Source organism: Myxine glutinosa, chromosome 13 (assembly GCF_964187855.1).
Source record: "Myxine glutinosa chromosome 13, kmMyxGlut1.1, whole genome shotgun sequence".
Taxonomy (NCBI): Eukaryota; Metazoa; Chordata; class Myxini; order Myxiniformes; family Myxinidae; genus Myxine; species Myxine glutinosa.
Genome location: NC_136273.1, coordinates 99,801,299 through 99,823,231, shown reverse-complemented (window position 1 = coordinate 99,823,231; position 21,933 = coordinate 99,801,299). Strand labels below are relative to the sequence as shown.

At 48.0% G+C, this 21,933-nt stretch overlaps 1 protein-coding gene across 1 annotated transcript in view; it reads right to left on the bottom strand.

Annotated features, from left to right (window-relative positions):
• The window catches only part of LOC137438415 (pappalysin-1-like), a 173,759-nt gene extending 169,741 nt beyond the window's left edge, over window positions 1-4,018 (bottom strand). Inside the window, exon 1 of the mRNA XM_078767041.1 lies at window positions 3,748-4,018. Coding sequence (XP_078623167.1) covers window positions 3,748-4,018 — 271 coding nt within the window. The remainder of the gene's footprint in view (window positions 1-3,747) is intronic.
• Between the last annotated feature and the right edge of the window lie 17,915 nt (window positions 4,019-21,933).

Below are 21,933 nucleotides of genomic sequence, written 5' to 3'. Positions count from 1 at the left end.
CAATGATTCTGAAAGCTTTGGTTTCAACAGCGTGAAGCCGAGCAAGGTGTGAGGCAGGCGCACCGGCACAGAGGGGGGAACAGTATTCCATTGAGCTGCGGATGAAAGCCTTGTATGTGGTGAGGAGCTCAGGTGTGCCAAGGAAGGACTTCGCACCACGGAGGATGCCCAGTCGGCGACTGGCTTTGGAGGCCAGCTCCAATTTATGGCGAGACTTGAAGATTGCAGTCCATCAACGATCCCCATCAAACTTGGCAGAACTAGAGCAATTTTCGCGTGAAGAATAGGCAAAGATTTCACCATGTCACTGTGCAAAGCTGGTAGACAAAGCTAACCCTAACCCTAACCTAACCCTAACCCTAAGCTACTCAAAAATACTCATGGCAGTCATTGCTGCAAAGGATACTTCCACCAGGTACTGGCCTAAGGGGCTGAATACTTTTGCAAACAGTGAATTTTGATTTGTACATGCTTTTTCAGGTATTGCTGACATGTGACCTCCTTTAACTATAACAATGTTTAGTTTGATATCTTCAGTTATGAATAAAAATGTTCATTTGGAAAAATAATTGTTTCTACCCAATTCGTAATTTATCTGTTGGTTGCGGGTTAATACTGTATGTCTGATAATAAGCCTGTACACTAAACAAGAAGTTACAGCAAGACCAGAGTATGGAGAAGCGGCATGGCTTGCAATTGGAAAAGGGGGTAAACAGGGGTGTATTACTTGTTGAACCTGTATAGTGAGTACATCATGAGGAAATCAAACTTGGATGGCATGGAGGATGGAATCGGTGTTGGATGAAGATGCATGAACAACCTATGGGATGCTGACTACGCCATTCTGTTGGTAGAAAGTAAAGAGTGTTTGATGAAACTGCTGCGGACAATGAAGAAGGAAAGTGAAAAAGCTGGTCTTCATTTCAACTTCAAAAAAATAAAATCTTTGTCAACTGAGAAGATCGACATGTTCAGATTGGAAGACGGTCAGGTGGAAATAGTGGAAAGTTATATCTTCCTGGGTTCTAAGATTAGAGTGGAGAATGTGGAGAGAGTAATCGATGGGTAGCATTGCGGAGAACAGCAATGTCAGGATTGTTAAAGATCTGGAAAGACAAAGATGTGACAATACAAACCAAGAGGAGGCTGCGGAATGATCTGTAATTTCCAGTTGCAATGGATGGATGAGAATCGTGGACAGTGAAAAAGAAAGAAAGGAAGAGTGACAGCTTTGAAATGTGGTGGTGAAGACTGATGTTAAAAACCCCAAGAACTGCAAGAAAACAAAAATCAATCGATTTGATATTGTTGCACACACAACCTCTCCACCAAATTTCATCAGAATCCATCCGCAACTCGTTGAGATATCCTGCTCACAGACGGACATTTAATTTATTCGTATGCCACCTGTGGCTGCTTCATTTCCTGTGGGCGTGACTGTGCTGCTGATGCAGTGCCCCCTTACCAGCTGGCTGGTGCTCATTTTGCCGACCTCAAGGATGACAGGCTGAGTCGACCCACCTGGTGTTAATTCAACCGGCTGACAGGGGCCTTAACTCAAGACTCTTGGATCTTGAACCAGACACCTTAACCGTTAAGCCAACAACCGGCTTGACAGCCAAACAGACAGACAGTCGTGAAAACATAACCTGTGCCCACATTTGGTGGTGCAAGTTAAAAGAATGGCACCCCCACCACCCCCCTCTTTCCACCCTACCCATGTGGTGGTACCCTTCAACACAAGTCGGGGGTGAAAACTTTCCCCATATCTTCCCTGCTGCCTGGATTCGTCAGGGCAGCGCAGTCACAGAGTGCCGATCGGTCCCCATGGACCGGCTCTTCTCTGTCTCTGTCTGTCTCTGTCTCTTCCTTTCTCTCGCTTTCCCTCTCTCTAACTCTGCCATGGCCCTAACTTCAGCAAGGTGGGGGTACACCATCCTGGATGTGGGGGATCTCTGGATAAGTCCTGGGAGATTGATTGGCTGTGTCCATGCGGCGGGCTTGTTTGAGAGCTGTCCAGGGCTATAAAACAACAGACAGACAGACAAACAGGGGTGAATACATAAACCCAGTCAACTTCGGTGGCAGAGGTAACAAACAAATCAGCGTTTCAAGAAATGCGACCACCATGTACATTAGAAATGCTGATAGTAAAACAGAAACTCTCATACTTTGGACACATCATGCGTGTATAAAAAGCAAGTTTGGAGAAATCAATCATGCTTGGTATGGTTGAGGGAAGAGGAAGAGGCAGACCTTGTACATGTGTGATGGATAGGGTAAAGGCTGCAACCAAAGCAAGCTGTCATTGCCAGAGTTTTGGGAATCCAGTGCAGGATGTTGGGAGAAGTCTGATCATAAATGGCACCAGAAGTTGAAGTTTGACACGACTTGACGTAACTCGATGACTAGACATGACTCATAGCTGGCACCGAATATATAAAGCTGCCTTGATTGGGTCGAAGTGGGAATTTTGTGGATACCTGAGATTTCACAAATGTTGTGGACACATTGATGACCTAGTCGGTGTTGCCCCAAAGCATGGGGATATCAGGGCATCCGTGACCGGGTGAGAGTGCACGCCCAGACAACTCTCAACATCACAGGGCGATGGCAAATAAGCGCCAAAATCTGGCGGGAATTTTAAATTTCACCAGCATACCTTTTTCAAAATATACCATGGCAAGGCCGGCTTAACGTACTTATTGATATCGATAAGTGAGCCCAGAAAAGACACCTGGAAGGTGAGTATGCTACCTCTAAGTCTAAACTATCCTAGATGAATCCATGTTGGCATGTGGAAGGGGTTGCCTGCCCTGGAATTTGCGGCCTTTTCATGTGAGCTTGCTGGTTACCCGTGAATAAATCGGTGTGTACTTGTGATTGGTGTGTACATGCATGGGTCATGTGAGCATGAGAGTGATGCTTGTGAGAGTGGCTCAGACATCGATACGCTTGGTGTGTTTTTCATGGGTGTTAAGATGATGAAATTGGTGTACATGAGAGAGGTGTGCACTTCATTGGTAACTCAACCTGTAGTGTGTGACTGGTACTGGTGTGTGAGAATGCACAAGAGAACGATACGTGGATCTGTGTGCGGATTAATGGACACTTTCAACATGCATCCAGCGGTGTGTGCACATAAGTGGTTCACCTGTGCTCGTATTTGTGAGTGATGTTCACGCAGCGTCGAATAGGTGTGCGCACGTCAGTGGTGCGTAGAGTCATGCAAGTGTGTAGGATGGGATGGCACAAAGGTGACATTTGATTCAGGTGATGTCTGCATAAGAGTGGAGGACAAATGAGTTCCAAACGTGTTCATGTTTTCTCCAAGCCGCATACCTGGAACCTGAAAGTTTAGGCCGTTTGATATATATATATATATATATGCTGGGGCAAATCTGGCAGCAATAAGTCTACTCTCTGGAAGAAGCTCACTCCGCATGAATAATGAATGGTTGGATTTGGAGAAATGAAATGAATTGTTTACAGTGCTGAACAACTCAGGTTTATCTATAAGGAAAGAGTTTATAACAGTTGGAGATAACTTTCTTCCATAGTTTTTGGAAAGTTGCCAATACTCAACGAAGTTTGTGCATAGCAGTCATCAGCAATATATATATATATATATCATCAGCAAACGTGATGTGCAAGATGTAACAGGTGGAACTCAGAGACTCAACCACCAGGTGTAGGTATCTGCTGGTAGTACGTATATATATATATCAGCGCGAGTTAGAGACATACCTGTGATGACTGAAGGGTTCTGCTGCCCCCCCTCTGGGCGAACCCGAACCTCTACCGTGAACTCCCCTAGTGGAAGACCTCCTCCTATGCGATTGGACCTCAGTCGGAGCGGCTCTCGGTCTCCATGAAAATAGACTCCAAACGAACGGTTTGGTGTCTGGAGGCGGGGGGTTCTACGGCTCGACCCAGTCCCAGGGTGACCGATGCCTGCGACGACCTCCCAGGACGGGAGCAGAAGCACGAAGCGGGCGAGTTGCTGGCGGAACTTCATGTCCGGAGTTTGTTGAGGGGGATTTCAAGCGGCGCCAATCGGGAACGATTTGCCCCGAAAGGTGCACGACGGCACTCGGAGAGCAGGGCGCCCCCGCTCTCTCGATCCCAAGAACTTATCCCGCTTTCGATCCCTTCTTGTGCGATTATTCCGACCTCCCGCTTTGTCTCGAATCCCGCTCGAAATGGCTTTTATAACTCCAGGGATGAGTAATCAATCATTCCGCGCCTGCCGAGAGTCCATTCCATTGGTCTGTCCTGTCCGCTCCGAGACATCTCGTCGAGTCGTGATGAGAAGCCACGAAGCAGCCAAAGCGACATCCTTGATCCTTGATCCGGCTCCTTACATGACACGTGTGCAATTAGCGATAATTACAAACCCCTAACTTGCTTTCACATCAAACTCGCTAACTTTCCGCCTTGACTTTACATTTTCACTACCGGATAAACATTAAACTTGTATTCATTCTTTAACCCATCTGATGGCAATGGCGCTCAATGCGGCTGGAGACATCTCAGCCGCGTGACCGTCTGAGCACGTCTCCATGTACATCTTGTCTCCTCATTTGGCATCCATGATCTTTGGACCAAATGAGAGAATTTTTTTCGTTAATTTTCTATTTACGACATTACAGGTTCATTTTTGTACTTAAAAAAATAAATAATGAAGGCATTTCTTAAGTTACATCATCATTAGGGACAGGTGTGCCCGTCGCTGGCTGGCTCTCAAGGTGCATTCAAATTTGATGCAATGTCGTTGCTTTAGCGATTAAATAGTCGCGATTTAAAATGTCCGCCGCACCCGAAATGGGCTTTCCATTGATTTTGCCGTTAACGTTAAAAGACTTTTCTGTTGCCATTCCCAAGGCAGATTTAATCTCAAAATGCACGTCTGCTTAGTCATTTCCAGGTGCACGACCTAAACGCAGCGCTATTAATGGACGGAGATCTTGATTTCTGGAGAATGGTAGCGCACCTGTGATTCGGGGGGCGTTTTGCCAGGTAAACCATCACCGGCACGATTCGGTTTAATAAGAGGTGCGCAGCAACGCTTCAGCGCAGCAACGCTTCAGCGCCAAAGAGCGAAGGCAGCTTTCCAAAAGAGAACCTTCCTGGTCGATGCTAAACTGATCATGCTCGGCAGTGAAGACCCGGCGTGGGGATTGTGTCATTCAATATGGTGAACTTCCTTCTGAGGGTTAATTGAATTAAACTGGGGAAAAGAAAAAAAAATACTTTGTTGAGTCAAATATTTCAACAATGCCGAGACGTGTAGCCGCATGTTTAATATCGAACAGTGAGTGGGCTGATGGAACACTTGTACATCAATGGTTCCATTACCAGAAACGTGGCTTATTCACACCGAGGAAATGTTAACATTGACAAAAACGGGACACCAACTGGTTCTTTAGGGGGGGCTAAAATTCAGAGCACCTGGGTCACCATTGATGAAGACCTCCAGGACTCCCCCCCCCCCCCATGCTGTACCTATTTAAACATCTCCAGTATCATCTCAAAGGAAGAAAACTCCCTCCAGAAATCCCTAGGTAGCAGTAGCTCTCGGTACCAGAAGACCAGGAGGTGCCCCTCTGCGGACAGGCCCAACTAATTAACGATAGTGCTGACATCTGTACCCGGGTATCACACGTGAGCTGCCGATATCTGTACCTGGTCTGGTTCCTCACTCAGAGGGGCAACGAGGACAACGGGGAGAAATAGACCGCAACATGTTTGCACGTGTCCCGACATCCCCAGCACTGATGGTTTTCAAACCCGACACAGAGCGCGGTATTCATTACATATTCATTGGTTTCCCTGCCGGACCCATTGCAACCGAGCAGGAGGAATGAACCCATTGGGGTCACTCGGATCGATTTGGTGAGTAACAATGTCCTGAAACACTCATGATATTGGATCAAAAATAGCGTAAAAAAACATGAATCAGTACGTTGCTGTGGCTCTCATTTGTCTACAGGAATAATAGGAAAGTATCCATAATATTCCTTTGTCTTCCACGATTCCCTTCTCCTCTCGCCACTTCACACAGCTATCAAATTTTAGGCAAAATTAACAATGTTTTACAATTATGTTTATGGCATCGAAGTGTTTCCTTACAAACTTCAATCATTCCATCCAATCAAAAGTAAACTTGTCACAGAGCGTTTGCCATACTGGATGACGTAATGACATTCCGGTGGGAAGCGCTTCAAGTCAAAGTGTCACAGGATTGTTTTTGTCGTCTCTATTATCTATTCAACCCTGTGTCTGTTTCTTTGTTTGTCTGTCTGTGATCAGGATATCTCAAAAAGGTGTGGACGGATTCTGCCGAAATGTGGTGGACAGGTTGTGTGTGTGACAAAGAATTGATTCGATTTTGGTGAAGATCCAGATCCGCATATGAGAATTTCTAAAGTAATTAATTCTTCACCATTGAGAGATATGTTCAGTTGTGGGGTGGGAGTGCACAGTGACCATATCTGGCCCAAGGCCTAATTTAGTGTGTATCAAATATACTTACACTAGTTATAGTATGAACATGAAATGGAGTCTAATTGAATGAACACCTACGCACAGGTACATCGATTTGATGTTCCATACTCTACAGAGTGTCAGTGATGCAAAGCAGTTTCTTGGCAAGGGTTATACTGGGTGGTTTGCCTTTGCCTTCCCAACATTGTTTGTCAATTGCCTATTCTGTTAAATGCTGAGCGTCGAGGAAACAGCATTACCATTTTTAAAGCATTTAGTATGACTCACTGACCTCCTCATCGGGGTTTGAACCACCGACTTCCCAGACGCAGAGTGGAAGAATTCCATGGCAGCTACATACACCTGAACTGGTGCTTGGTTGTCTGTCTGCATACAAAATTAAAGAAATAAAATTGAAGAAACACTATATATATGCATATACATGAATCATTTAAAAACATCTGGACACAAATGTGCCTCACTGACCGGGTCCTCAGTCGAAGTCCTCAGCTTCATCCCGTTTTGACCCTTCAACCTCGATACGGTCAGCTAAGGTGGGCCAGAAGGGGGCACATACGCCTCCACATGCAGCAACAACACTTGGATGCGTACGTACCCCCACTCACAGGCAACAAGAACACAACAACAAAACAACAGCGTCCACTTCCAGAATCCACAGCAACGAAAAAAAACATGGTGGAGCACCCACCCAATCACCAACCTTTCTAACCTTCACCACCCAACAACAAAACACACACGAGAACGGACACACACGCACAACCAACCAACTAGCCTCATAACATACACCGCTCAAAACAACAACCATAAATCCATCTCCATTTCTCTTCCACGCTCAGTCACTACCGCACCCACATACATACTCATGCAAAACACTCATGAAAAAGAACACACTCATGCAAAAACACAAGACGGTATTCATGGAATACTTACCCTGCACAGTCAACTTGATACGAGCCAACTCTTCTGTTTTTGAAGGATTTTTTTTCTTTGGTCCAATATGGCTGCCAGACCACGTGAGCGATGACATCATAAATGTATCTTACTATAATTCACCAAATGTCCGTCCATCCGTCTGCCTGTGTCTGTCTGTCCGTCTGTCCATCCGTACGAAGGTACCGCAAAAACGGCTGAACCGAACACAACGATATTTTGGAAGGGTAATCCTGGGATCCCCTGGAGTAAAATAGGGTATATTGTTTTTCCAATTTCAGCTTTGACCTCCAGCATTTTCAGGTTTAGACTCCCGCATAACGTTATTGTCCCGGGTGACGCACAAATGGCTTCACCGATCGGTGCAGCGCTGCACAGCTGCACCGATCGGCTGCATCAATCGGACTGGGTGACCTCGGACAAAGACCTTTTATAAGGACATGGGTTGAATCCCTGATTGAGACAATGCAAACCCCCTCCCCGCCATCACGGTCGTCTCTCCAACTCAAAATCCCACGAGATATGTGGAAAGGACGGCCCAAAACCAATTATCTTCTTTTTGATTCATATATAAACATCATTAAAAGTAAATAATGACCTCGGCCAAAGTTCAAACAATGTGGGTTTAATCTTTACATGAGAGAATTTGACATAGCTATTTGGGCGGTGTATAAGCTAACAGATTGCTGTCTCCATCGATCTTGCCAAGGCCGTAACACCTATCGGCTTAAATTAATCCTTTTAACTGTTGACTTGGTAGTTTTTACAATGAAGGAAACATTAACAATGTTGTTAAAAGTTTATTTTGTGATTAATTTGTGATTGGAGTTATGTTGATTGGAATGAAAAAAGAGATATCGAGTTCAAGTAAATGACGACATGCCATGGTGGTTTCTACTTTCTAAACCTGAACTTCACGGATCGCCATATGCAGATTCGCCACAGACCCACGATCGATGTTTATATACGTGAACGTAGCCATTTGTTTGCGAACGGGTACGTTTTTCATGGAAGTCCTTCACGAACTTGCTGTCCATGTCTGACATGTGACTGAGGGTGATACAGGAATGTGGAATTTATTGGTTTCATGCTTTAGCATTCGCCATATATCTGCATTGCCTGTTTGCTTCTGGCCTCCCACCTGTGCGTAGCATGGGTATCTCACTAGTATTCTCTAATATAATTGTTGCGTAGCTCACGCTCAATAAATTTCAAACTGATCAGACAAAGCATAGTCCCTGTTCAATTATGACGTCATTATTAAGGCACCAAATGACGTCATTGTTAACAACACTTATTCCACATATGGATTTCTTTACAATGAGAAAAGCTTCAATTTTCTACATGATGTGGTTGTGGAGATATAGAGGTACAACTTTCTTTGGTTTTTCCAAGATGGTGCCTGTACCACATGACCTATGATGTCATAATTATCATTAAAATATTCTACAGGAGGAGGTGATCCTATGTTGAAAATGATGTGTCCATCAGACTAACAGTTGCAGCGAAAAAAAAATTCATACTGATCGGATGAAGCGTTACACTTGTCTAATTATGATGTCATAACTAGACTACGGATTTTTATGTTAAGAAAATAGGCCTTTTATGTTTACAGGTAAAAATAAACAGGTAAAAAATGACGTTCAGGTACCTTTATTGCAACCGCATTGTTTGATAAGTAGAGGACTAGAAGAAATTGACAAGACCCTTTTAGGAACGGTCAAAGTAGGTGTTTGAAATCATTATCTTGGTAATGTTCTCCTTGGTGAGGCGGTGTCGGCGGTCGGTGAGGACGTTTCTGTAGACGGAGAAGGACCTTTCCACGTCGACGCTGACGATGGGGCAGTACCTCAAGAGGGGGATGTCGGCAAGCTTGACTCCAGCCGGCACACCAACCTCAGATCCGTGCTGATCTCCACCCAGGATCAAAGCCACTGTCCTCAGCACACCAACGTCGTGATTGCGCTGCAGCACCGCCTTGAACTTGGTGAGCAGGATCTCCTTACGGCAGCCTCGGATCTTTTCGAGCTCCTCCTTGGCCTGATCAAGGAGCTGGAAGGCCTTGGCCAGCTCCATGCCGGCCTCCTCCAGCTGCTTAAGGATCTTCGGGATGAACGACACGTGAACATTTAAGAAGACCAAACTGAGCTTGATGTCCGCCTTTCCGAACAGGTCCTTGGCACTCCGGATTGCCATCGCGTCGTCATCGTTCAGCTGGTCCACAATGTCCTTGACGGCCTCGAAGTGCTCGGTGTAAAACACCGCGGCATCGATCCACGTCCCCCACCGAGTCAGAATGGGCTCCGGGGGGAGAGAAAGATTGGGCTGCTGCTCCTTCCAAAGGACAACACGCGACGGGGCTTTGACGAACACCTTCTTCGTCGTGGCAATCAGGTCGTTGACGTCCTTGAACATTTCTCGGACTGTCTCGCAGACACAGTGGAGCGCGTGGGCAATGCAAGTCACATGCAGCAAGTCCGGGAAGAGTTCCTTCAGGGCATGGCCGGCCTTGATCATATAGGCCGCGGCGTCGCTGACGAGGACCTTGAGGCACTCCGGCTTGAAATCAGGCCAAAGATAGCGCAGCGTGTCATTGACTGCGCGCACGATCTCCCCGGAGTTGGTCTTCTCCAGAAACATGCACTAGACGAGGTGGGAACGAAAGTACCCCTCCTTGGACAAGCGTCCCGCGATGATGTTGGCCACATATCGACCTGCTGAATCGGTCGTCTCGTCGACGGACAGCCAGATGGGCTGCTGTCCAAGGTCGGCACGGATCCCCGCCAAGGCCTCGTCGTAGCACTTGTCGAGGTAGTGCTTTCGAATCCAGCTTTCATTGGGGATCTGGAGAGTGATGTGCTTCTCCAGGAACGACCGGAGGGCAGGGTTTTCCAATTTCGACCATGGGATGCCAGCGGCCAGCATGGCCTGGCACAGCTCCTGAGCCACGACGTCGCACTTGTGCCTCTTTCCGCCACCAAAGTCCTCCATGGTGGCTTGCGTGACCGTCCTCTTCTTCTTCAAGGCCAAGTTGCTCTTGTGGCGGTCTCCTCGGACATGTTGGGCCAGCTCAGACTTCTGCTTCACCCGGAAAGTCTTTTCACAAGCTCGACAGAAAGCCGTGTCACTCGACACGTACTTGAAGGTGGCCCCATCACCGCCAGCGTTGAATTCCTTCAGCCACTTGTCACGAAGAGCAGCACTCATCTTGATAGGAGACTTGTTCACACTTTGTGTACACTCTCTCACTGTAGTACACCGCCTCACTGCTGTACACGCTGGGGATGCAACGCACGCAAGTGGACGCAACGTTTTGTTTTTGAGATCGATCGCAGTTAAAAATTTCGATCGCAGTTAAAAATTTCGATCGCAGTTAAAAATTTCGAAAAATTCCCTAATTTTTTTTAGCGTTGCCAGACATTTTCGACCAAAAATGTCATTTTATTTTATTTTTCCCGAAAAAGGGCGAAATAATTTTTTTCTCCGAAAATAGCAAAATAATTTTTTGCGCGCAAAAAAGCCGTTTTATGTGAAAAAATATTTTTTATTTTTTCACATAAAAATCCGATGTGCAGTCATAACGAAGGCACCGATGACATAATCATTAACATATCTTATTCCCCATGGGGAATACTTGACAATGAGCCATGTTTCAACTTTTTCCATGGAGTGGCGTCAGATTATAGTGGTGCAAAGTTTTTCCAAGATGGCCACGGTAGAAAGTCCATACCACGTGACCGATGACGTCATAATTTTGAATAAAAAATAACATGGTAAAATATCGTTTCCCTTACCAAGGGGTAAGCCTTTGGCCTTTCCCCTTACCAAGGGGGGGATTAGTCCCCTTGTCTTTGACTAGCCGACGGGATCCGGGGCTATGACGTCACTTCCAGACAGCGTTGCGTAGGGTCATAGGACTGATCACTAATACCTAATTACCAACGCTGCCCAGGAAGCAAGGAAATAAGCCCCGCTCAAATCACGGTTATAGGTGGAAACGCCGAGCGGTAGCGAACCGTGATCCGAGCCGTTAACAATTACTAAACCCGATCCGAGCGGTTCTGATCGTGCCACGCTTACCCAATTGGAGGAAATCACTGATACGGTCGAATCAGGAAAGACAGGAAGAACAGATGGTTTATTACACTATGTACAGTACCAAGAAGAAGAACACACAGTGCAGCTTATACATTCTTATACTTATACCCGGACACGGGCCCGTTTCACACTCAGACACTCACACGGGGATTGCAGATGGTCAGGTTGATGGTCCAGGGATGATGGCGTCCAGGCAGTTCGCTCCGGTCCTCGACTCGCACCGCGAAGAAGATGGTCAGGGCGGCAGAAGCTCCCCGCACAGTTGGCGCGGATCGGGCAATTATGTGGTGAAAGGTAAGGCTGGCTGGGCGATTACGCTTGCATGGCTGCGTACTCAATAGATGGACAGGCGCTATATGCACTCCCAATACAAGTTCATAGCGCTCCCAATACAAGTTCAATAGCGCTCCCAATGCAAGCTCAATAGCAAAACGCCTCTCCCGCAGAAGTCCTTTTAGCACCGTCCTCTCACATGCGCGAATCGTGCAAGTCCTCTCACAGTGCACTCTCCCAACAAGTCCTGTTGCACGAGTCCTTTACAGCGCGTGTATCCTCTGCAAGTCCTTTACAGTGCGCGTATCCTCTGCAAGTCCTTTACAGCGCGCGTATCCTCTGCAAGTCCTTTACAGCGCGCGTATCCTCTGCAAGTCCTTTACAGCGCGCGTATCCTCTGCAAGTCCTTTACAGCGCGCGTATCCTCTGCAAGTCCTTTACAGCACGCGTATCCTCTGCAAGTCCTTTACAGCGCGCGTATCCTCTGCAAGTCCTTTACAAGGGCTTTGTGCGCGCGCTTATATAGGCACGCCCTTACCACGCCCCTCATGCTATGCCCTTAGAGCCCTGATTGGTTATGGCTCTTACCGTTGCTGTCTCCGCCGCTTCAACCTCAACGCCGCGCTCCCCCCTCTCTCAGGCCTACCTCGTGTCCCTTGACTAGTGAGAATCCTAATGCGAGGTGCAATAGCCATAATGGAGCGCGGGATGGATGCTGCCCAACGAGGTAGATTTGGAGGGTGGAGGCAAAATGAACGGGGCCTATACTTATTTCTTTTACACAATGCAGATGATACTAGAGAAATGGCCTTATCCTCACACATAGTATGACATAACTAATGTCCTAAATGGGCCTACGTGTTGCTTGTGGACTAACTATGGGGGCAAACCTTTAACCTTTAATGATGTTATATGTACACTCTCAAAACCGCAACAACATATATATATATATATATATATATATATATATTGTTACGGATCCGGGCGACGGCACTCCCCTTACCAACAACAACAACAACAACATGCATTTTAAGGCCATTTTCCCTGCTAGAGCGGGGGTTAGCCTTGCGGTCCCCATGACAATCTTCTCCATTTTGCCCTATTTTCTGCATCTCTCCTTGTTAACCCCCTTGCCCGCATTTCTTCTTCCACCATCTTTAGCCAAGTCCTTCTCGGTCTTCCCCGTCCTCTACTTCCTTCTACATTCATTTCCATCACTCTTCTCAACCAGTCACTTTCATCCTTCCTCAACACATGACCAAACCTCTTCACAGCATCAATCACAGGCAATATTCCCATCATCTTTCGCAATTCATCATTTGTCTTCCTCTCTCTCAACGATACTCCGCACATCCATCGAACCATTCGCATTTCCACCCTTTGCAGCCTTCGTTGCTGCTCTACGTTCATTACCCATGTCTCGCTCCCATAAATCATAACACTTCTCACACATGCAGCATACACCTTTCCCTTCAGCTTCAGCGACACTCTCCTCCACATCAGCACGCCACTCAGTTCCCGAAACTTCTTCCATGCACATCTCACTCGAGCAACCGTTGCCGAGTCTGATCCACCTTCTCCATTCAGCATGTCTCCGAGGTAGCAAAATGTTTTCACACCTTCCAGCTTCACGCCGTCTCCAAGATCCAACTCAACATTTCCTCCATCTGCAGCTCCCTCTGTGCACACCTTACATTTGAATGTAGCTGCCACACTGGTAAATGACCCTCTCAGACCACTACATTTTTGATGAACCCACTCATCGCACATTGTACATTGAATGGAGTTCACTCCGACACCCTTCCTGCACACAGCACACGGCCACTTCCCAGTTCTTTCCACCTCACCACATGCTTTACCACTTGCCATCACCTTTGTCTTTCCGATATTCACCTTCAGACCTTTTGTCTCCATACATTCCTTCCACTTGTTCATCTTTTCCTTCAGTCCATCCATACTTTCGGCAATCAACACCAGATCATCTGCATACAACAACTCCCACGGTAAACCCTCCTTTACGTTCTGAGCCAGCACCTCCATCACAGCTACAAATAGTAGTGGACTTAGTACCGACCCCTGATGCACTCCCACCTTCACCTCAAACTCACCACTGTTCCCGTCCTTCGTCCTTACAGCTGTGCGCGCTCTTTTGTACATTGCCATCACTACTCTGATCAACCATTCCTCCACTCCTAACTTCCTCAATGCCCATGTCAATGCTTTGCGTGGACCCCTATCGAATGCTTTCTCCAGATCAACAAACCCAAAAAACAACTTCTTCCTCTTCTCCATATACTTCTCCTGCAACTGCCTCACAATGAAAAGCGCATCTGTCGTTCCTCTTCCTGGCATAAATCCAAACTGCATTTCGTCGATCTTCACTTTCTTCCTTAGCCTCCTCTCCAACACCCTTTCCAATACCTTCATTCCATGCTCCAATAACTTTATCGCTCGGTACGAGCCACACTCCAGAGGGTCACCTTTCCCCTTGTATAGAGGGACGAGGGTACTCAGTTCCCAATCCACTGGAATGCGGCCTTCTTTCACCACCAGATTACAGATCTCTGTCATTCTCTTCACACCCCAACTTCCTGCTGCCTTCAACATATCTCCCACAACTCCCGTCGGCCCTCCCGCTTTTCCACTCTTCATTGCTTTTATCGCTTCCTCAACTTCCTTCTCAGTTATCTTCTCTGCCGGTCCTAAAACTGGGTTACTCTCTATGTTGCCATCCCATTCATTCTCTGTATTCAACAGCATATCCATATATCTTTTCCATCTTCCTTTAATTCCATCTGGGTCGACAACGATTTGTCCCACTTCATCCTTCAAGCAACTCACCCCCATCACATCACACCTCTCTTTCGCTATGTGCTTTGCAATCCTGAATACTGCTTTCTGACCCTCTTCCGAATCCAAGCGTTCTCCGAACATTTTCCTACATGCCTCCTGCGCCTTTGCTACCTCTTTCTTTGCAGCCTTCCTGGCTGCCTTATAACTTTCATGCTCTGCTGTTTCTGCTCCCGTACACTTCGCCTTCTGCCACTCCTTGAACTTCTTCCTCTTCTCGTCAATCCTCTTTCCAACTTCATCATCCCACCACCATGTTTCCGAGTGCCTCGGTGGTCCTTTTGTCCATCCACATACCTCACCAACGGCTCCCAACAGACTAGCTTTCATTGACATCCAACCACTTTCAAGCTCAACCACATCATCCTCTACCCTACTCAGCCTCTCTTTTAATGCCTCCCTTACTGTCACATCTTTCAACCTCCACACCTTCATTCTTGGTTGGTACTTCACCCGCCGCGCTCTCCTCGCACCTTTCACCCTTATGTCGCAGACAACCAAGTGGTGCTGTGAAACAGCCTCCTCCCCCGGGATCACCTTTGTGTCCCGGAGGTGCCCCCTATCTCGCCTACGCACCATCAGGTAGTCAACGGTTGTCGTCGACCCACCTGACGTGTATGTAACAAGCTTATTATCCTCTTTCTGGAACTGAGTTTTACAAATCAACAAATCAGCTCCATCAGCAAACTCCAAAATCCTTTCACCTTCTCCATTTCTCACACCATATCCGTAACCCCCACGAACTCCCTCAAAACCATCCATACTCCTTCCTACATGTCCATTCAGGTCTCCTCCCACCACAACAACTTCATCATCTTTCACGTTTTCCATCAGCTTCTCTATCACACATCAGAACTTGTCCTTCTCTTCATTGCTTCGACCAACCTGCGGAGCATATCCCGAGATGACGTTCACCAAGAGCTTTCCAATCATCATTTTCACCATCATCAACCTATCACTCACTCTAGTCACACTCACCACACTGTCTACAAACTCCTCAGAAAACAGGATACCAACACCATTCACGCCCTCCAGGCACCCTTGCCACACAAACTTGTATTTCTGTCCCTGCCTACCCTTCACCATTCTCACACCACTTCCCTTCCATCTCGTCTCTTGCACACAACATATTATGTCCACTCTTCTTCTGACCAATACTTCCACCACTTCTCCTGATCTCCCTGTCATTGTGCCTCTCCACTCCCCTTACCGAGGGGGGTTTAATCCCCTCGTCTTTTTAATCTGGCCGTCCGACCGGTCCTGGTACTTGCAACGCTCTTTTGCGAGGTGGGATTGATCAGGGTTATTGGTCCAGGTATTAGCCCGAATACCTTTAGCAATCCCTCCGCAAAACAGGGAGACAAGTACCACTCGAATCCCGGACAAGATGTTATTTTGCCGAGCGGTTTAGCAGTCCGGAATCCGAGCCGTTAGCAATGGACTAACCTGATTATAAGCGGTTCTGCCGAAATCGCGCCATCGGTACTCAATTGGGAAAAGACAAAGACGGTCGGACGAGAATGAAAACCAAAGAATAAGGAGGAACAGGTATTTATTAATTAGTTATGTACAAAACCAAAGAAGAGAAACGAAAGTCATTTACAGAAGGAGCAGAAGACACAGTGCAATTCCTTAAACTATACAGGCTTAACTTATAACCAGGACAAGACGAACAGAACAAACTCACGTACACAAAAGGGGAATTGAAGGCAGGAATCGCGGGAAGGATGAGAAGAGCAGTCGGTTCACAGAACGGGCAGCAGGGAGGTCCGGGGATCGCGGCACGACGTCGAGGTCCGCGTGCATGCACGTGTTCTTTGTTCCCAACGAAACCCCGGTTGTCAGCCTCCTTGCGCGTCTCTCAGTACTCCTTTCTCATCCGCTTCTGAAGCTCATCTCCTGGTCGTGCCTTCTCCTTGCTCGGCTCTCAGTGCTCCTTTCTCATCCGCTTCTGAAGCTTATCTCCTGGTCGTGCCTTCTCCTTGCTCGTCTGCATAAGCAGTCCCTTTTCTTGCTTTTATTGGCCTTGGCCATATGAAGCCGCCGGACCCGATGACACGCCTGCCTGTTTGCTCACCTCGGCGCTGGTTGGCTGGCAAGGGCTCTTTTGCTCCACCTTTGGTGACGGGGGCTCCCTGGCTCCACTTTTTATGACGAGGTGGGGCCATGCCCTTCTTCTCCGATCCTGGCCTCGTGGGCAATGGAGTTTTGGCGCGAATAAAACAGCCCAACTGTTACTGGCAGCGAACGCTGCCTTGCAGAGAGGAGATGATTGGGGAAAATTGAAAGGGGAACTATCTTATTTGTTTGATGCAACGGAGAGTCAACTATTGGGAACACAGCCTTACCTGAAACACATAATAATGATATAACTACGAAAAGGGCCTATGATTCGCTACGTGTTGCAATGTGGACTAACTAGGGTGCAATTATTTCAATTAACAGCCAATTAAGGGGAAATGTACACAGGGGTTATTTATAAGGGAATTTACTACTAAATTTAGATGTGAAGGTTCTAAAAACCGCAACTATACATATATATATATATATATATATATATATATATATATATATATATATATATATATATATAATGTTGCGAATATGGAATTTGGCCTCCATATCCGCTTGTAAATATTCCCCTATTTTCTCCAATACTCCCCAACTTTCCCCAATCCCCCATTCCCTAGTCCCATTGCATGTAAATAACAATCAGTAGAGCCGACCTTCCCCTTATTCCCCCATTAAATGTCGTGCCCAGGTCCACCGCACCACACATAGACAACTTTCGGACATCTTCCTAGTTATTCTTAGTCTATGTCAGTTAAGGCCTCGTCTCCATTAATTATGACTCTTCGTTGCACCAGAATGTGATTATATGGCATCAGTAGTGAGTTTAGGACCTTTCCCATACCTCCTTCCATCTTCTTCCCCAACAATTACAACAACAACAGAGGAGATGGCGGCGGAGCGGGGGAGGATGCGTCCTCACACCGGCTCGATTAGCGCCATTGACCACGCGCTCCACGGGGTTACCACGAAGGGGCTCCTTGTCAGCTCCTCGTCAAGGGCGGAGCCTGGTAAACCCCCCCGCACGCACCCAATGAGAAGCAACGTGCCGATTCCATCTGGGGCGGCGCTAACGAGCCGAGGGCGTGTGACTCCCCGCCGGATATACGCGGCCCCGCGCCGGATGTGAGACAGATGCGCCCCCAGCTGGAGAAAGAACGTTGCCTTGCCTACGACCGCTGAGAGGAAGGGAACCCGCCTGAGAAAGAACGTCACCTCTGAGCGCTGCGACGAGACCTCCCCGCATCTCTGGACCGGACCGGGTCGATTCTAACCTTTGAGCACAGGTGCACCTGGAGCCATCGCTACCCGCCTGTCCTTTCCATCAACCCCCGTGTGAGTCAGCCGTTGTCCCGTTTGCCTGTCATCTGTTGGGGAATAATATAAGATTGTGTCTAAGTGCTTGTCTTTCTATGTTGTACCTCTAGCCCCTGTAATCTAACCTTTTCCGTAACGAATATAATCTCCTCCGGAGGTCTTGAGAACCGTATCCCTGGTGTCGTCATTTTATAACCCAGCCGGGTGTCTTCTTTTTCTTATTGAGCCAGCGTGGCGCGGCTTCGTCAACGTCGAGTATAATCGGTAACTTGTGCAGACGTGGTCATACCAAAACCGCTCGGTAAACTAACATCTAAGCCACGTCTGTAACAATTGGTGTCAGGAGTGGGATTCGAACCTGGGACTAAATTTATTTAGCCCAAATTTTGGAACACCAATTGTACTATTAGAGTAACAATTGGTGTCGAGGAGTGAGATTCGGACCCGGGACTAAATTAGTTAGGCCCAAATTTTGGGAGGGAAAATCGAGCCGGAGCGCGTACGGCGCTCGACCAAATCGATCCGGAGCGCGGTCCCGCGGTTACTGCGCTCGACGAAATTATAACAGCAAAATTTGGATTGGTGTTACGAAACTCGAATTTTGAAAGTCGCGCTATGGCGGATCAAGACGGCTGGGGTCCGGTAGGGGAGAGTGAAGCAGGGTCGGTCCAGGACCAAATTGAGGGACATGAGGAGAGCGAAACAGCGAGGGTAGCAGGCACGCAAAATGGCGCCTCGCAAGAGCGCGCGGTAGCCGAGCCCGCTGTATCAACGGGCTTTAACATGCAGCCGATTGACATACAGGCCCTCATTGCGCAGCTACAGGCAGCTGTACAGATGAGTATGGGGAGCCAAATTGAGCGATTGAGTGAGCAAATGGGGGTAATGAGGGACGAAGCGAGGGGTACCAGTGAGGGGTTAGACAATAATTTTGAGAAGTTAGACAAGAAATTTGGGAAGTTAGACAATAATTTTGAGAAGTTAGACAAGAAATTTGAGAAGTTAGACAATAATTTTGAGGGGTTAGACAACGGGATAAAAGAAGTGAAAAATGGGTTAATGGGGGTAGAAAATAGAATGGCTGCCCAGGAGAATCAGATAGAGGGAGTGAAAAATGGGTTAGAGGGGTTAGAAAACAGTATGGAAGGCAAGTTGAGGGACATGAGGGACCAAGCGGAAAGGGAAGTTAAACAAATGGAGCAGCAGATAGAGGGGGTCAGAATGGGGGTAGAAACGAAATTGGATGCTCACAGGGAGGAAATGGAGCAGATGAGGGTGGCATCTGGGCAGGAGATGCAAGTGATGGGAGAGGAGATCAGAAGAGGAGTGAGTGAGGAGGTCGGAGGAGTGCGCGAGGAGGTGAGGCACTGTAAGGAGCACATGGAGAAGGAGGTGAGAAAGGGGACTGTAAAGTTACAAGGGGGCATAGAGGACCTGACGCAGGAGGTGGAGCAGCTGACGGTGGGACAGACGGAGTTAGTGGAGCAGGTTCAAAGGAACACTGCGGTATTAGGAGGTTTAAAGGCGACACAGAAAGAACTAAAAGATGACTTGGTAGCGACGAAGAGGGAATGTCAGATGGTACGTGAGGGACTGACGGCGAGGTTGGACGAGGTGGTAGAGGTAATGGAGACGAAGGACCGGCAGGTGAGGACGCACCTGGAAACGGTCAAGGTAGCCTTGGAGGACGAGCTTGAGGAGACGTACCGGGGAATAAAAGAGGTGAGGCACAAATTAGAAGAAGTGGAAGAAGGGGTGAGCGAAATTAAGAAGCGACGGAGAGGGGATAACAAAGAGATAAAAGAGGAGATAAAAGAATTGGTCCAAAGTCTGTGTTTGGATCGTGATGTGCTCATTAACCGGATGAGGGATTCGCAGGTGATGGAGGAGAAGCGAAGAGGAAGAGGACCCGGTGTAAGTGGTGACCAATATGGTCGTGCGTATGATGCGCCAGGTGATTTAAGAGGCTTGGGGGTCGAGATAGACCCGGGTGTTCGTGAGAGGCCGTTGGTGAAGTGTGCGACAGGTCTGGTGTGCGAAAATGGAGGTGTGCAAGAAAGTCCGACTCTGGGGTGTGTGAGGAAAAAGTGCGTGCCAAGGAGTGAGTGTGCTGGCGAGAGTGAGTCGGTCGTAGCGCGTGTGCGAGGGAGCACATGGAAGTGACGTGTGGTGAGTGTTACAGAGGGTGTGACGGGAGAGTGTGCGCAGGAGTGTGCGCGAGAAAGGTGTGTGACGGACAGGTGCATGAGGAAAGAGTGCGCTGTCAGAAGTAAGGAAGAGTGTCCACCTGTGGTGAGTGTTACAGAGGGTGTGACGGGAGAGTGTGCGCAGGAGTGTGCGCGAGAAAGGTGTGTGACGGACAGGTGCATGAGGAAAGAGTGCGCTGTCAGAAGTAAGGAAGAGTGTCCACCTGTGGTGAGTGTTACAGAGGGTGTAACGGGAGAGTGTGCGCGAGAAAGGTGTGTGACGGACAGGTGCATGGGGAAAGAGTGTGCTGTCAAGAGTAAGGGTGAGTGCGTTGTCACGAGTGGAGGTGAGAGTAGTGAGAGTGACAAGGAGCGTGAGTTAGTTGTGACAGGTGAGCGAGGATGTACACCTGGGATGGAAGGATGCACACCTGGAATGGTAGAGCGTGAGTGGGAATGCACGCTGGAGTTGGTGGTGAGGCACGTGGTTGGGTGTGCGAATGAGGGCACACCTGTGATTGTCACAGAGGAGGTGACCGAGGAGGGGGCGCGAAGCGGTGTATTGGTGAGGTGTGCGAGCAACGAATGTGTGCCAAAGTGTTCGGTGGTCAGGTGTGTGACCAAGGCTGTGAGTGGAATGGGTGTACCTGGGTGTGTAAGGAAAGGTACGAGGAGCATGGGCACGGCTGGATGTGTGAGCAAGGAACGGGCTGCGGGGTGTAAGCATGCAGGTGAAGCATCGACATTAAACGGGATAGAGTTTAGAACGACTTATAGCCGAATCGGGCCCTCGGTGCGTGCTGGGCCTCGCTTTGAACGGCCGCGTCTGTGCTCCACTAGGCGGAGCGGGCGGCCCGATAGAAAGAGTCGTCATGGCGACCACTTTTTGTTGAGGAATTCCGGCAGGTCGAGATCGGGACATTGGATGGTTCCGTGCCGAGAAGGTGCGTGGGATCTCGGGCCGGGTAAACCTCCTTCCCTGCACCGAGTGCCGGACGTATCCAGCCGCTGGCACAGAACAACCAGCATCCATTGCTTGGCTTTACGAAGCCGGGCTTTGGACAGGAATTGGCGCACCGAGAGGCAGTAGTGAGTAGACTGGGTGATGAGGTTAGTGTTTTGGACCCAAAATTAGAGAAAAACAAAATTTGATGATTGGCAAGGGATTGGCAGTAGTGATTGGCAGATGATGGGCAGTGATTGGCAAATTTTTAATTTGTTGAAATTTGATGTGCAAAATTGGTAGTGAGAGACCCCCGATGTGGTGGGATGGCAAATCCACCATCCCTCACAGGTGGGGGCAAAGGAGCAATAGCTTATGGGGTGTATGGCAGTGAAAACTATCCCGGGTGGGTTAGGTTATATTGTAGGGATCTAGAAGAGATGACATTAGGTAACGTTAAGTTTAGTTAGTGACTGATACCTGTAGTGGGGACGCAGGTAGATTAGTGTGGATGATAATGACGTGGGAGCGCAATAGTTTAAAGGGACGACTGGGAAGCGCAAGTTTCAGAAGGGAGTAGTTAGCTGAGATGATGCCGTGTTTGTGAGAATTGAACAGGTGTGATTGCACAGGTGTGCAACTGGACAGGTGTGTGGAGCAGTGTATGAGTAGTGAGTGTGTGGATCAGCGCGAATGCGCTTGGGGAGAGAAGGGTGCAGGTGGCACCAGGTGTGAGAGCACAGGTGTGCAAGTACAGGT